Here is a 12,073-nt window from a genome sequence, read left to right on the forward strand (position 1 = left end):
AATATAAAGTTTTCAAGGTTCGAGTGAACCAGTGAGAACCTTTTTTAGCTGTGTGAATGACGTGGCCACTCAACCTCACGGAAACACTTGCTTAATATCAGATTCAGCATCACACGCCGTCTCTCTCTCTCTCTCGTCATTTCTCTTTTGTCAGCTTCTGTAGCATATAGAGGAACTGGAGCACTTAGAGGCAAACAAGCACAATGGATGTAATTTCTAAAGAGGGTCCGCTCTTTTTGCAGGGTGTCAAGTTTGGGAAGGTGAGGTTATTCACTAAAAATGTTCATTTTACACTTAATTGGAATTTTTATCTATTATTTAAACTATATTTAATTCTAGTACTAGCAGTATTGTTTGATGTGCTAGTTCTTATGCTTTTTATATTACTTATATTAATAGTATGTGTTATACTGTTTCCTGCTTAACTATTTGACTGTTTATTAGCCAGGCCATAGGATCAACTGGGGGAATAAAGTCACTGTGAATTAAAATGGCATGCATATATTTGCAGAATATTAGAATGAAGTTTATTTGAGATTTAAAGATTCACCAAGTAAGGAAAATTCATGTCATTCAAAACCTGTATGAGGCTGGAACAACAAAGATATTTTGAGAAATACCAGTGTTGCATTTTTTTTTTTTTTTTTTTTTTTTTTTTAACGCATACATTGGAAGCCAGTGGGCGCCAATGATGTTTGGTTACCAACGTTCTTCAAAGTATCATTTGTGTTCCGCAGAAGAAAAAGTCGTACAGGTTTAGAATGGTATGAGGCTGAGTGAATGATGAAAGAATTTTCATATGAACTATTCCTGTAATGTAATTAGAATTTATTAAGGAGAAAGTAATAGTATTTTTGGAAGGAAAAATGTGGGACATATCATTGATAATCACAGTTATAACGGTATTAAAACGTCCCTTTAATTATTTAAAACAAGCCTTGGGAAGGGTGGTCAGAAATCTTCAACTGAACATTATTAATACAGAAGGGAAACTGCAGCTGGTTAACCACCTGAGGTGCTTCCATCTTCATGGTAGCATTTAACGGCCATGAATCATGCATGGAAGATAAAACGAAGAATCGTCTCAGAACTTCTGCCCCCTCCGGCATGTTCTCCCAAAAATCTAACCGGTCCCAATGGAGGAGTACTGAACCAGAGAATTTGATGTTAAACTCTTCCGAGTTATGCGCCAAAATAATTCACTTTCTTTGCTCTGTTGTTGCCTCAAAACTAACATCTCTCCTTGTTCCTGCAGAAGATATGGCGGAAATCCTGGCTGATTCTGTTTGAGCCCAGCTCTGTAGGGATCGGCCGTATGGAGCTGTACGACATGCGTGATAGAGGGGGGCTGATGGGGTCCGCCGCTGCGAGGCCTTCAGGGCTCAGGAAGACAGACAAACGGGTGATCCGCCTGACAGACTGTCTGAGCATCACTCCAGCCCTGGGAGAAAGCTGTCCCAAAGATTGCTCCGCCTTCTTTTTAAACACGACCTCATGCACCTACACCATTGCTGCTCCCACCCAGGAGGACTGGATGACAATTCTGTGCCAGCTAGCATTTCAGGTATGGAGGTTGAGTGATATTCCAAAGTAGCATGTGTTCTTGGATCAAAAAGTCCTGTCAAACAAGTCAAGTCAGCTTTATTAATATTGCACTTTATACAACACAGGTTTGCAGCAATGAACGAAAAAAATAATTGAATCAATGATGCAAACTTCATAAAATATGAGACAAATCTTAATTCTGCTGTAAAGCAGCTCTACAAAGACAATAGTGTCATTATTCTAATTGAAGAATAATTCAGTGTTGGTTCTGTTCAATAGTTGTTCTGTTACAGTTCAATAACTGTAAAAATCCAATTCAACTGTAAGCAGCTCTACAGAAGACAGCAGTGTCGTTATTCAGCTTGAATCAGTTCAGTTTCAATGTTGCAAAATTCTTTAATTAAATTGTAAGTGTAAGTGCAGTCAAATCCTAGTGGCTTTTAAACCCCAACTAAGCAATGTTGAGCTACTGCTAAATTCAAAGTGAAATTAATAAATATTTCAAGAATCTAAGCCAGGTAAGAACAAGAATGTTGATCCAGGAACATGGGAGGTGGAAAAAAAGAAAGCAGTGGCCTTTTTCAATTCTGCCAGCATGTTGGATCCATTCCAGACTCTTTTCCAGATCCCATCAGTCCATTTTGATCCATTCTGATATCCAAAACCAGCCAACAGCAGGTTTGTCTGATACCATAAACTAGTTAACACTGCGTTTTGTCTCATATCCAAACTAGATATCAACTAATCAGCCGAAAATGGAAACATCTGCCAGGAAAGAGCAGAAAGCAAAAGACAAAGCATTGGTAAAACAAACTTATTGAACAATACGGGTTGCATCCTCATGACACAAGTCATAATTAGAATGAAGGACATATTATCACTACTAAAGTGACTAAAGTCAACACATTTATGAAGGACTTCATTTTTTGATGTACGGTTCCACACAAGTCGAAACAGAGGAAGTGCTGATAACCACACTTTGACTCTGTGATTGCACAAGAATGTTCATGGTCTTTTTTTTTTTTTAAAGAATGATACGATAAAAAAAGAGGAATTACTAATGTACACTTGTTATCAACTGTCTTATATTTTTAGAAGACCCAAACAACCGAAGATACCAAGAAAGATAAAAACACAACACTGGCTGACAATGAACTGTACTCCACCTGGGGAGCAGGTGAGAATGGGCTCTGAAATACACTATTTTATCAGCAAAGATGTTTCAGAACCACAATAACAATTATCTGCTGTTAAATTAGGTGTTACCAAACTGTTTGTTGCAGTTGAGCAAGAGGGTGTGTCTTATTGGTGCAGATAACATTTCCGTAAATATACTATTTTAGGTAAAAACTTTTCAGTACATTTCCATTGCTCAGTGTTTACTGAAGTCTGTGGTCTTGTTTTCTTTTAATTCTTATTTTTTTCTTTCATTGTCGGTTTTCTGTACTTATACAGACAGACATCCTTGGTGTTGCATCATATTTTACAGTTTGTATTTACAGCTTCTGTAGGTTTTGGGGGTCTGTCTTCTTCCTCATGGAAAAATATTAGGTAGCGCATACCTAGTTTTTCGTAGTATTATAGTGCTCAGCCAGAAGTGTGTTAAATAACATATGCTCTTTTGCAAAGTTACTTTTTTCTTTTGTGAATACAAGTCGAGTCTTAGAGAAACTGTTCGTCTCAAGTTGATTTGTAACACTGATAACACTAATGCTTCCAATCTAATCTTCCAATCTAAAAACATTTCAGTCACTGTATAAGAACATTTATATCTGAAAATAGGCATAAAAGTATTCAAAGTTTTAGGAACTAAGGACCCTTAGTACATTTAGTTACAAGTGTTTGTTACATCACTTTATCTTAATCAGAAGATAATCATTGGATAGTTGTTTGTTTGTAATAAACTGTAATTGTTTTGTTCACCTCTTACCATTTATTTTTCTTATTCTTACAATTGTTTTTTTATGAAATGAAATGGACTTGGAGGACTTTGGTAATCATATATATATATATATATATATATATATTAGGGCTGTCAAATGATTAATCACGATTAATCACATCCAAAATAAAAGTTTTGTTTACATAATATATGTATGTGTACAGGGTATATTTATTATGTATATATAAATACACACACATAAATTATATATTTAGAAAATATTTACATGTATATACATTTATATATTTATATTCTTATATTTTATATTATATATAAATATATTTAATATATAAACATAACATATTCTTCTTAAATATATACATGCATGTGTGTGTATTTATATATACATAATAAATATACACAGTATACACACATATATTATGTAAACAAAACTTTTATTTTGGATGTGATTAATCGTGATTAATCATTTGACAGCCCTAATATATATATATATATATATATATATATATATATATATATATATATATCTATTAGTACATATGTGGTAAATATTTAACTAAAACAAAACTTGGACTGCAATTTAAAAATAATATATAATTTATAATTGTTGCAGTGTTCAATTTACTAGGCCGATTGTTAATAGACTGTTTTTTTTTCTCCTGAGTGGAAGCTTTTAGTTGGTCTGTAAATAAGAAAATAAATAATTTCTCAGTTCAGATCAATATTTCATGCCTATGTACTGTTTATTTGTTAAGTTTGTAGTATACTATGTAAGTATTGTCAAATGTAGTGTAGCCAGATTATTACTCCTGTTGTATGTAATGATGCAAGAAATGTGAAGATGTGTTTTTGGAAAATTTGATATACAGCCTTTATTATTATATTATTGAGTAGTGATTGTTTTTTAGAGAAAAAATTTTTGTGTTAAATTTCACTGCTTCATAATTCTTGGCCACCCCTGTAAAATATATTTAGCTCTGTCTTCATTTTAAATTCAAGAGGTCTGACCCCAGTGATTGAGGCTTTGTCCAGAGAGACTTCGGTTTGATGTTTTTATGAATTCCACCCCGCAGGTCAGTTCCAGGTGACAGTGCAGAGCACAGATGCGTCTCAAAGGTGCAGGATGTCCGGGTCTTACCTGCTGTCTTCTGAGAAAGAGGCTATTTGTCTGCTGGATCTTAAGACCGGGCAGGCCATCTACCATTGGCCCTATAAGCTCCTCAGGAGATTTGGCCAAGTCAAGGTGCTTCATGAGGAATTTAAATATGGAGCTCTCTTATACTCAACATGCCTGCTCATATAAAATAATTTCTATAAAACTATATATACACAAGACACTAACATTCAAAAGTTTGGTATAGATATATTTTTAAATGATTTATCTCTTATGATGACCAAGGCTGCAGGCTAGTTGATGAAAATACAGTAAAATAGTAGTATATATATATAATATATATATAAAATTATTGATGAAAAGAAAGTTCAAAAAACAAAAATAATTTATTTGAAAAGGAACATTTTTGTAACAGTATAAATGTCTTTAATGTTACTTTCGATCTGTTTAATACATCCTTGCTGAATAAAAGTATTCATTTCTTAAAAAATAAAAAATAAATTTTCATGCCGACCCCAAATGTTTGAATGGTAGTGTGTATATATTTGTAGTCAAATTATATTTTAAATTATGATTTATGGCGTGTGTAGGATTTAAAAAAAAAAAAACGTTTTTTTTTTTCTTGCTTCAGTCTTTTAAATATTAGTTCACATTTGCTCTATTTACTCAATATTTATTGTTTTTCAGGGTGGAATTATGATTGAGGCAGGTCGTCGCTGTAACACTGGCGAGGGTCAGTTCATTTTCTTGTCAAAACAGGGGTCACAAATAAAGAGGGCCATTGAGGAGGCCATCATGCACCAGAGTGTCCAAGAGCTGCTGGCACAAGCCACCGCTCTTCCACAAGAGTTCGCGTCCCAGCCCCCCTCGCCTAAAAGCAAACCGCAGGACAAATCTAAGGTAAAAAATCTTCCTCCAATCAGCGGGAACCAAGATCGACTGCGCCAAGAGCAGCTGCCACCATCCACACCCCTTCCACAAGCCACTCCACCCCCACCAGCGTTACCGAAACCCAAAACACAGGCCAGGGACAAAACTATGGTCAATATGAAACTTCAAGGCAACAAGAATCAAGAAAAACCTTGTCCACCTGCACTGAAAAAACCTGGGCAGCCAATACACAAGCTCATTAAAAGTGTTCTCACACACCAGAATGTCCAAAAAGCATCATCAACTCCTTCTCAACAAACCCCTCCACCACCGCCACCCTTGCCTAAATCCAGACCACAGGACAGGCCTAATGTTAAAAAGCTTCCTCCAGTCAATACAAATCAAGATAGACCCTGTCCAGCAGTACCACGGAGATACATCACCTTACCAGATCCACCACCTTACGTCAAAAGCCCTGTAAGTAGCCCGGATGATGTTTTATATACAGTGATATTTCCACAACCAAAACCAAGATCAAAAATAAATCTCCCAAAAGTTCCAATGCCTCCCAGTCTACCACCAAACACGGATACAGATGTAACTATGGATAATGAGAAGGAGTGGAAATCACCACAAGATCCTTCTGAGGAGAACAATGAAGAGGCTCCGTACACTAACTTGTCCGTGAAGACCACTGCAGAGCAGGATCAACCGAATATTGAGGACCTATATAGCACAGTGAATTTCGCAGCTAAACGTAAGAACAGACAGACTGAGGGCAGTGATGATCAAGAGCAGCCTAGCACTGAGCAAAACCCTCCTGTCATCACTTCCAGTGAAATCCCTGTCAACTTCAAACAGACCCTTTCTAACATGCTGTTTAAAGATCCGTCCAAAATTCCACCCCCATTTCCGCCCCGGTCACGTGAGGGAAGTTCTGATCAGTTAGACCGAATAGATGAGCAGATGACTGATTGAGGTTTCTATTGTCTGCAGTTGAGGTCAGTGTCACTGCTAACCTGATTAATGTGAGTGATATCTGTTTTAGTATAACAGATAAGTTTAACATAAATAATAGATAAGTTTTAACATGAACTTTTTAGTAATGATGCACAGAATATGTACTGAGATGATTAAATATAAGGAAAGTGTATGCTTTGAATGTTTATGTAAATGATCTTTATTGAACATGTCTATCTAAAAAATATTGTGAAAGTGTGTATATTTAACCAATATATCACAAGTAATTTAAAACAGTTTGGTTGTGATTTGGTCTCTGGCATGACAGTACTGTTTTGTTGACTCTGTTTTAACAAATCCTTTAAGGTAAATGAATAGTTCATCCCAAATCTTGCTAGTCCCCATTGACTTTAATAGTGTTATTATTATTATTATTATTTAGAAATAATCATTAGTTATTAATTAATTAATCATAGAATTGATTGAATGAAACGTCGTATGTCTATGGTGAAGAGGATCTGCTGACCGACTGAACGAGAGTCAAATGTATCAGTCTAGTTCAAAACAATTGAAGAATTGTAAATATTTAGACTATTGTTGCTTTCAACAAAAGTTATATTTCCTTACCATCCAAAATGGAGGAAAAATGTTAAATATACTTCATTTGTGGAGAACTCGTGTGACGTTAACACGCGTTCTGTGAACGTTTTAAATAATAACTCGTTTCAGTCATGACTCTTTTGAGCGAATCGGTTGAGTGAATGATTAAAGACTCACAAAGCACACAAAAATACAATTTCTTTGTCGCCGCCACCTGGCGCAACTATGTAATCTGAAGAAATAACCGAATAAATATTTTAGGTAATCTGTTTCAATAGATAGTGCTGATTTATTAACAGGAATATGATACAGTTACTGAATGAAAAAAAAAATTAAATAACTGCACGAAACATAATGAATGTATGAATCGAAGCAATTCGAATAAATATATGAAAAGAAAATCTTTATTAAACTTTTGAGGTAAAACCCCCCACAAAGATACATAAATAACATTTTTGTCATTTTGTAGGTACATGTGAAGTGGGAAAATACAAATGTAGGTCTTAAAGTGCATCTAAAGGGCTTGAATGCATGTTTTCTTTTTTCTTTCTTCCCTTTTTTGTTTTTTTTTTTTTTTTTTTTTTTGTTAATGTAGTAATGAATTGTTTTGTAGTAATAATAATAATTGGTGGGTATTTTTTTTTTTGTTTCAGTGTCTACTAAAACACAGACAAATAAATTATGATTAATCAGCGTGCCACAGTCTCAATATCAATCCACCAAAGCCGTCAGCGTCCTCCAGACTGTCCTTCTTCGATGTCGCTGAAATGGGATGATTCGCCATCACTCGCATTGGACGTGACATCATTTTTCTCGGGAACAAAATTAGAAGAAGCTGCGTCCATTGTGTAAGCGATGCTGGTCCTCAAAGTCTGAGCTGAACTCCTCTGCCCGAGGTTACCATGGTTACCAGACGCGCCGCATCCGTCCCGCAGACCTCTGCACTCCGACTGCACCACACCTTCCAACAACTCGGACAGTTCTGTGATGTAAATCTGCGCCATCTGAAGGGTGTCATATTTAGACAGTTTTTTCTCGTTCTCTAAGGAAGGAATGACGCTCCTCAGTTTGTCAAAAGCCCGGTTCAGTCCGTGCATCCGCCGCCTTTCTCTCGCATTAGCAGCCACACGTCTGTGTCTTTGGGGTCCGGTGAGATTTTGCTTGGTCCCTCCATGTGCTTTAGATCCTCCCAGATCAGATTCCGCTGTCACAGGACTGCTGACTCCAGACATGTACTTGTCCAAGGCGGCATCCACCGACGTGTGTGCGTAGTGGTCACCTGCGGGTGAGTACGCGGGGGTCGCGGAGGTCATCCAGGCCCGTGGGTCACTGCGGGTCAACCTCGGATGTTCAGAGAGAGTGAACTCCTCCGGTCGTTCGCGAAGTTTTCCATCTGACCAGTGCAAAAGCTTGGCTTTTGCTGTCATTGCTGGTATAATGTGCTAAAAATAAAGTATGGAGAACGCTGAACTCGATCTGACTGTCTTGGGTGGGCCCTTTACCTTCAGACAGGATCCTCGTCGGCCTTATAGTGGCATCACCTCCTGTCCCTCCTCCCCTCAGTGCTCCTGTTGAGTGCTCACAGCCAATAGAAAATTCTCCTCAAACTTCCATAGAATAAAGAGTTGTTTTCCCTCACATTTCAATTGTCCTGGAATGATGGAAGATCTTTTCCGAAGAATGATCACAACACATAGGCTAATATACCCAGCTGTCATTTATTTTGCACATTTACATACATGACTGTAAATACGTACATGTATATATCATTTCTTTTAAAAATATATTTATTTGATACTTTTACAGCACATATTTTGTGATGTTTATAAAGGCTATTACATTCATAAAACATAATCAGAGTTTTGAATTATTATGCATTGATTTTTAAAAGTTGGAAATTAAACCCCAAATCTCAAACCTCAGAGGACTTGATGTAACACCCTTGTCCACTTTATTCAAGATAAGCAACGGAATTGGCATCCAATAAAATGCAGCAAGAAACTTGCATAGCAGCGTCATATTTCTTTCTCAAATAAACTGTAAAATCCGCAGCAATAAAACGAGCAGGTGCAGAGCAGGTCGAGAGTCGCACCTGTCGCCAGCGAGGTCCAGGAAAACAGATAAGTGTCTTCAGTCTCGTCATAAATCATTTAGCAATGAGGCAAAACAATATTTGGACAAATCATAGGTGAAGACATCTACTAAGAAACAACACACGGGGCGAGCATGTTATTAGGCCTATCATCAGCTAACAGTCTACTTAAACTTTTAAACAAAACACCATTTGAAAATGCATAAAATAACTCTACAAAATCTCTAATTTATACATAAAAGTGATAAACAATTACAGCATTTATGTCGTGTTAATGTAGCTTACGTTTAAACCCGAAGCTAATGGAAACTGCTCGATGCAGAGTTTTTTATAGTTACCTCCTCAGGCGAAGGGGACTTCCGTTCGCGTGCGAACTCGTTATCTAACTTTGTGGTTAGCTACTGAAACTTTTAAAAGAAGCAGTTGAAATGTGTAAGTGGTACCCATTCTTATTCATTTGTTTCATTAACAAATGTTATTGTACACATGACATTGATTCAGTTATCAAATTTAGTAAATGCACAGAAATGCATTTAGACGCCTTTCCAAAATACTAAGCTATGTCAGCAGTAGCTATGTGTGTATTATATTTTGAACAGCAAGGTGATGTAGCCTATGCTTCTTGCTCTAACAACAACAACAACGGAAATAGCCTATAACGTCCAAGTCAACTGCTTTTTAGAAACGAGACTGTTTTGCTCAAATGAGGTGATAGAGAGAGAGAGAGAGAGAGAGAGAGAGAGAGAGAGAGAGAGAGAGAGAGAGAGAGAGAGCGCGCGTGATGACATTAGAGCCCCCTCCGAGACTGCTCTTCTTGAGGGTTGAATAGAGAAGGAGACTTCAGCCCAGTCAGCTGTTGTCCCCTGGCACCCGTCTCACAGTCAGAGGCCGATACGAACGTCTCCCATATGCTGCGAAGCGTCCAGGGATAGTTTAACTTTCACACTTTTTTTCACTCTCAGCCATAACAGTGTTAATCACTGAGCACTACAACATCATCGTTTTAATTTACAAGGGCCAGCTCTCCTCTTCGGGCCTCAAGGAGGTGATTGCCAATGTTTTTATCTTTCATCAGATCGTTCTGAAAGTGATTCCAACGATGTCGTTCTTCTGTGTCTTATTATAGTCTAGCTGTGATGTTTATTTCACTGTTCTCAAAGAATTAGAAGAAAATTAAAACTTTATATCATTATAGCATTTTTATTTTTATTAATTATTTTTTTAACGAGTGCACTGTTTTATGAAATAGGCCTAAACTAAAATGCATATCATGTAGTTGCCTCTAAATTTACTGGTTTTAAGTTTAATTTTGATAATGAGTAGATAGATTTTGTTTAATTTCTATAATTTGTTCTTGAATTTGGTTCTTTTTGGTGATAGTGGCGGACTATTTTCTGAACATAGAAGAAACATCAAAACTGAAGCACAATAAAACGTAAAAAATAAAAAATAAAATTTATTTTAAAATAAAACACACATGATAGTACTAGGCTACTCTGTTTTATCTGATTAGGCCAATTATTTTCTGAATTTATAAAGGGAGAGTCTGAAATTCCTCTATGCCGCTCCGGCGCATGTGTTTGGAGACAGGCGGTAAATGTTAAGTGTTGGTAAGAAAATCAGCGTGACCTGCTAGCCAGTCATCGGGTTAATGAGGCTTGCGCGAGCTGAATAAATGGGCACGCTCTCAGTCCAGGGGTTCTCCATTCATTTTTTACATGAATATTTAATTCTCGCTACCCTACTGCCAGCGCAACAGCCTGCAGCCCTGAGCAGACAGGGACACACTCCCCATCTGCTGCAGCCCTGAGACGGGGGCGGCGGTGGAGCACCGCGGAAAGTGTTGGGAACATATCAAAGGTCAATTTATGAGCCCCCATGGCGTCATGTTTATTGATGCACAGTGTTTAGTCACGTTTTGGCAGAAAAACGTCAAAAGTGATGAGCGACTAATGAAAAGAAAAAGAGAAAGAAAAAAGGAGAGATAGGCCTATTTGACTTGTCTTTGCAATTTAGCCTACGCTTCTAAATTTTGAAAGTTATTATTCCAATAATTAATTATTCCAATAAGAATTTGAATGATTGTTTATCCTGAACTTTTTTAGGGCACAAACGCAAGCCAAATTGTGTGCCAGACACTTCGCCAAACGTCAGCTTATACGGGCTTTGCGTTGTTTTTGGTTCATTTGGTACATCATTTAACGGAAAATAATATGCGCCAAGACAAACGTGAAAGTCTGCAAATAGAACATGGGTCATGTTTATACTTATAGGCCTATGTAACAAATAATACAAATTCCAGGAGTGGTGGAGAGCCTAAAACGATGGATCCTTTCTTCGGAGCTCAATCAAGCGCGGGCGAATGATCGGAATGATCCGCGTTTGACTGGGGGTGCGCGTGCATCGCCTGTTTCTTTCTTTCTTTCTTTTTTCTTTTGTTCTCTAGTTAATTAAAGACCTGCCGAGATCGAACGCTTCCACTTTTCACACAATCGACAGTATCACAGGGAAACAGTGAAAATCGCTCGGCCTATCTCTACACCGCCCTTGATCTCAGTCCCATGCAATTATTCCAATTCAGCCCGAGGTACGGACGTGCTTCTTTAGACTTGTCACTCGGATTCTAATTTAGGGGTTTACCTGCAAATTAAGCAAATTAGCGGCCTCATTAATTTTGGGAAGGGAAGTAATATTGTGTTGAGCCTAAGGGCTCATTAAAATCCACATTATTTTAACATGGATCAAATGCAATCAACGATTACAGTAACCATTTGTTCCATTGATCAGATCTTTGATATTAAATAGCTACAATAAAGAATAGCCTCCACTCTTGCTCAGATGATCCACCAAAAGTATTATTTATAATATGAAAACCAAGTCTGCAATCATAGTTTTAAATTATTACTGTAACACAGATAGCCTACTACATAACTTCAATTACTTCACATTAGTGTTGTCACGACCAAAATTATGACTTCGATACAATAGA

General features: G+C 37.1%; 2 protein-coding genes across 3 annotated transcripts; one reads left to right on the forward strand and one right to left on the reverse strand.

Annotated features, from left to right (window-relative positions):
* Positions 1-62: 62 nt before the first annotated feature.
* On the forward strand, positions 63-6,781 carry dok3 (docking protein 3). Of its 2 annotated transcripts, XM_019107025.2 has the most exons (5): positions 63-260; positions 1,256-1,564; positions 2,641-2,722; positions 4,522-4,691; positions 5,250-6,781. In XM_019107025.2, exons 1-5 carry the CDS (start codon positions 204-206, stop codon positions 6,408-6,410), a joined length of 1,779 nt encoding a protein of 592 aa, XP_018962570.1. In that variant the 5' UTR covers positions 63-203; the 3' UTR covers positions 6,411-6,781. The 2 variants fall into 2 exon arrangements, with proteins under 2 accessions (XP_018962570.1, XP_042625911.1); XM_042769977.1 differs by lacking the exons at positions 63-260; positions 1,256-1,564 and adding an exon at positions 1,589-2,348.
* An 850-nt stretch (positions 6,782-7,631) lies between these two features.
* On the reverse strand, positions 7,632-8,504 carry LOC109093304 (protein Fer3-like). Its single transcript, XM_019107026.2, has one exon. The coding sequence runs from the start codon at positions 8,417-8,419 to the stop codon at positions 7,721-7,723; it is 699 nt and encodes a 232-aa protein (XP_018962571.1). The 5' UTR covers positions 8,420-8,504; the 3' UTR covers positions 7,632-7,720.
* Between the last annotated feature and the right edge of the window lie 3,569 nt (positions 8,505-12,073).

The sequence above is a fragment of the Cyprinus carpio genome, chromosome A14 (genome assembly GCF_018340385.1).
Source record: "Cyprinus carpio isolate SPL01 chromosome A14, ASM1834038v1, whole genome shotgun sequence".
NCBI classification, from domain to species: domain Eukaryota; kingdom Metazoa; phylum Chordata; class Actinopteri; order Cypriniformes; family Cyprinidae; genus Cyprinus; species Cyprinus carpio.

Excerpts from the sequence above, each read along its gene's own strand:
- dok3 (XM_019107025.2), top strand. The coding sequence starts at position 204 with ATGGATGTAATTTCTAAAGAGGGTCCGCTCTTTTTGCAGGGTGTCAAG. Across the intron at positions 1,565-2,640 it reads TGTGCCAGCTAGCATTTCAG|AAGACCCAAACAACCGAAGA; the intron begins GTATGGAGGTTG and ends TTATATTTTTAG. Across the intron at positions 4,692-5,249 it reads GGAGATTTGGCCAAGTCAAG|GGTGGAATTATGATTGAGGC; the intron begins GTGCTTCATGAG and ends ATTGTTTTTCAG.
- LOC109093304 (XM_019107026.2), bottom strand. The coding sequence starts at position 8,419 with ATGACAGCAAAAGCCAAGCTTTTGCACTGGTCAGATGGAAAACTTCGC.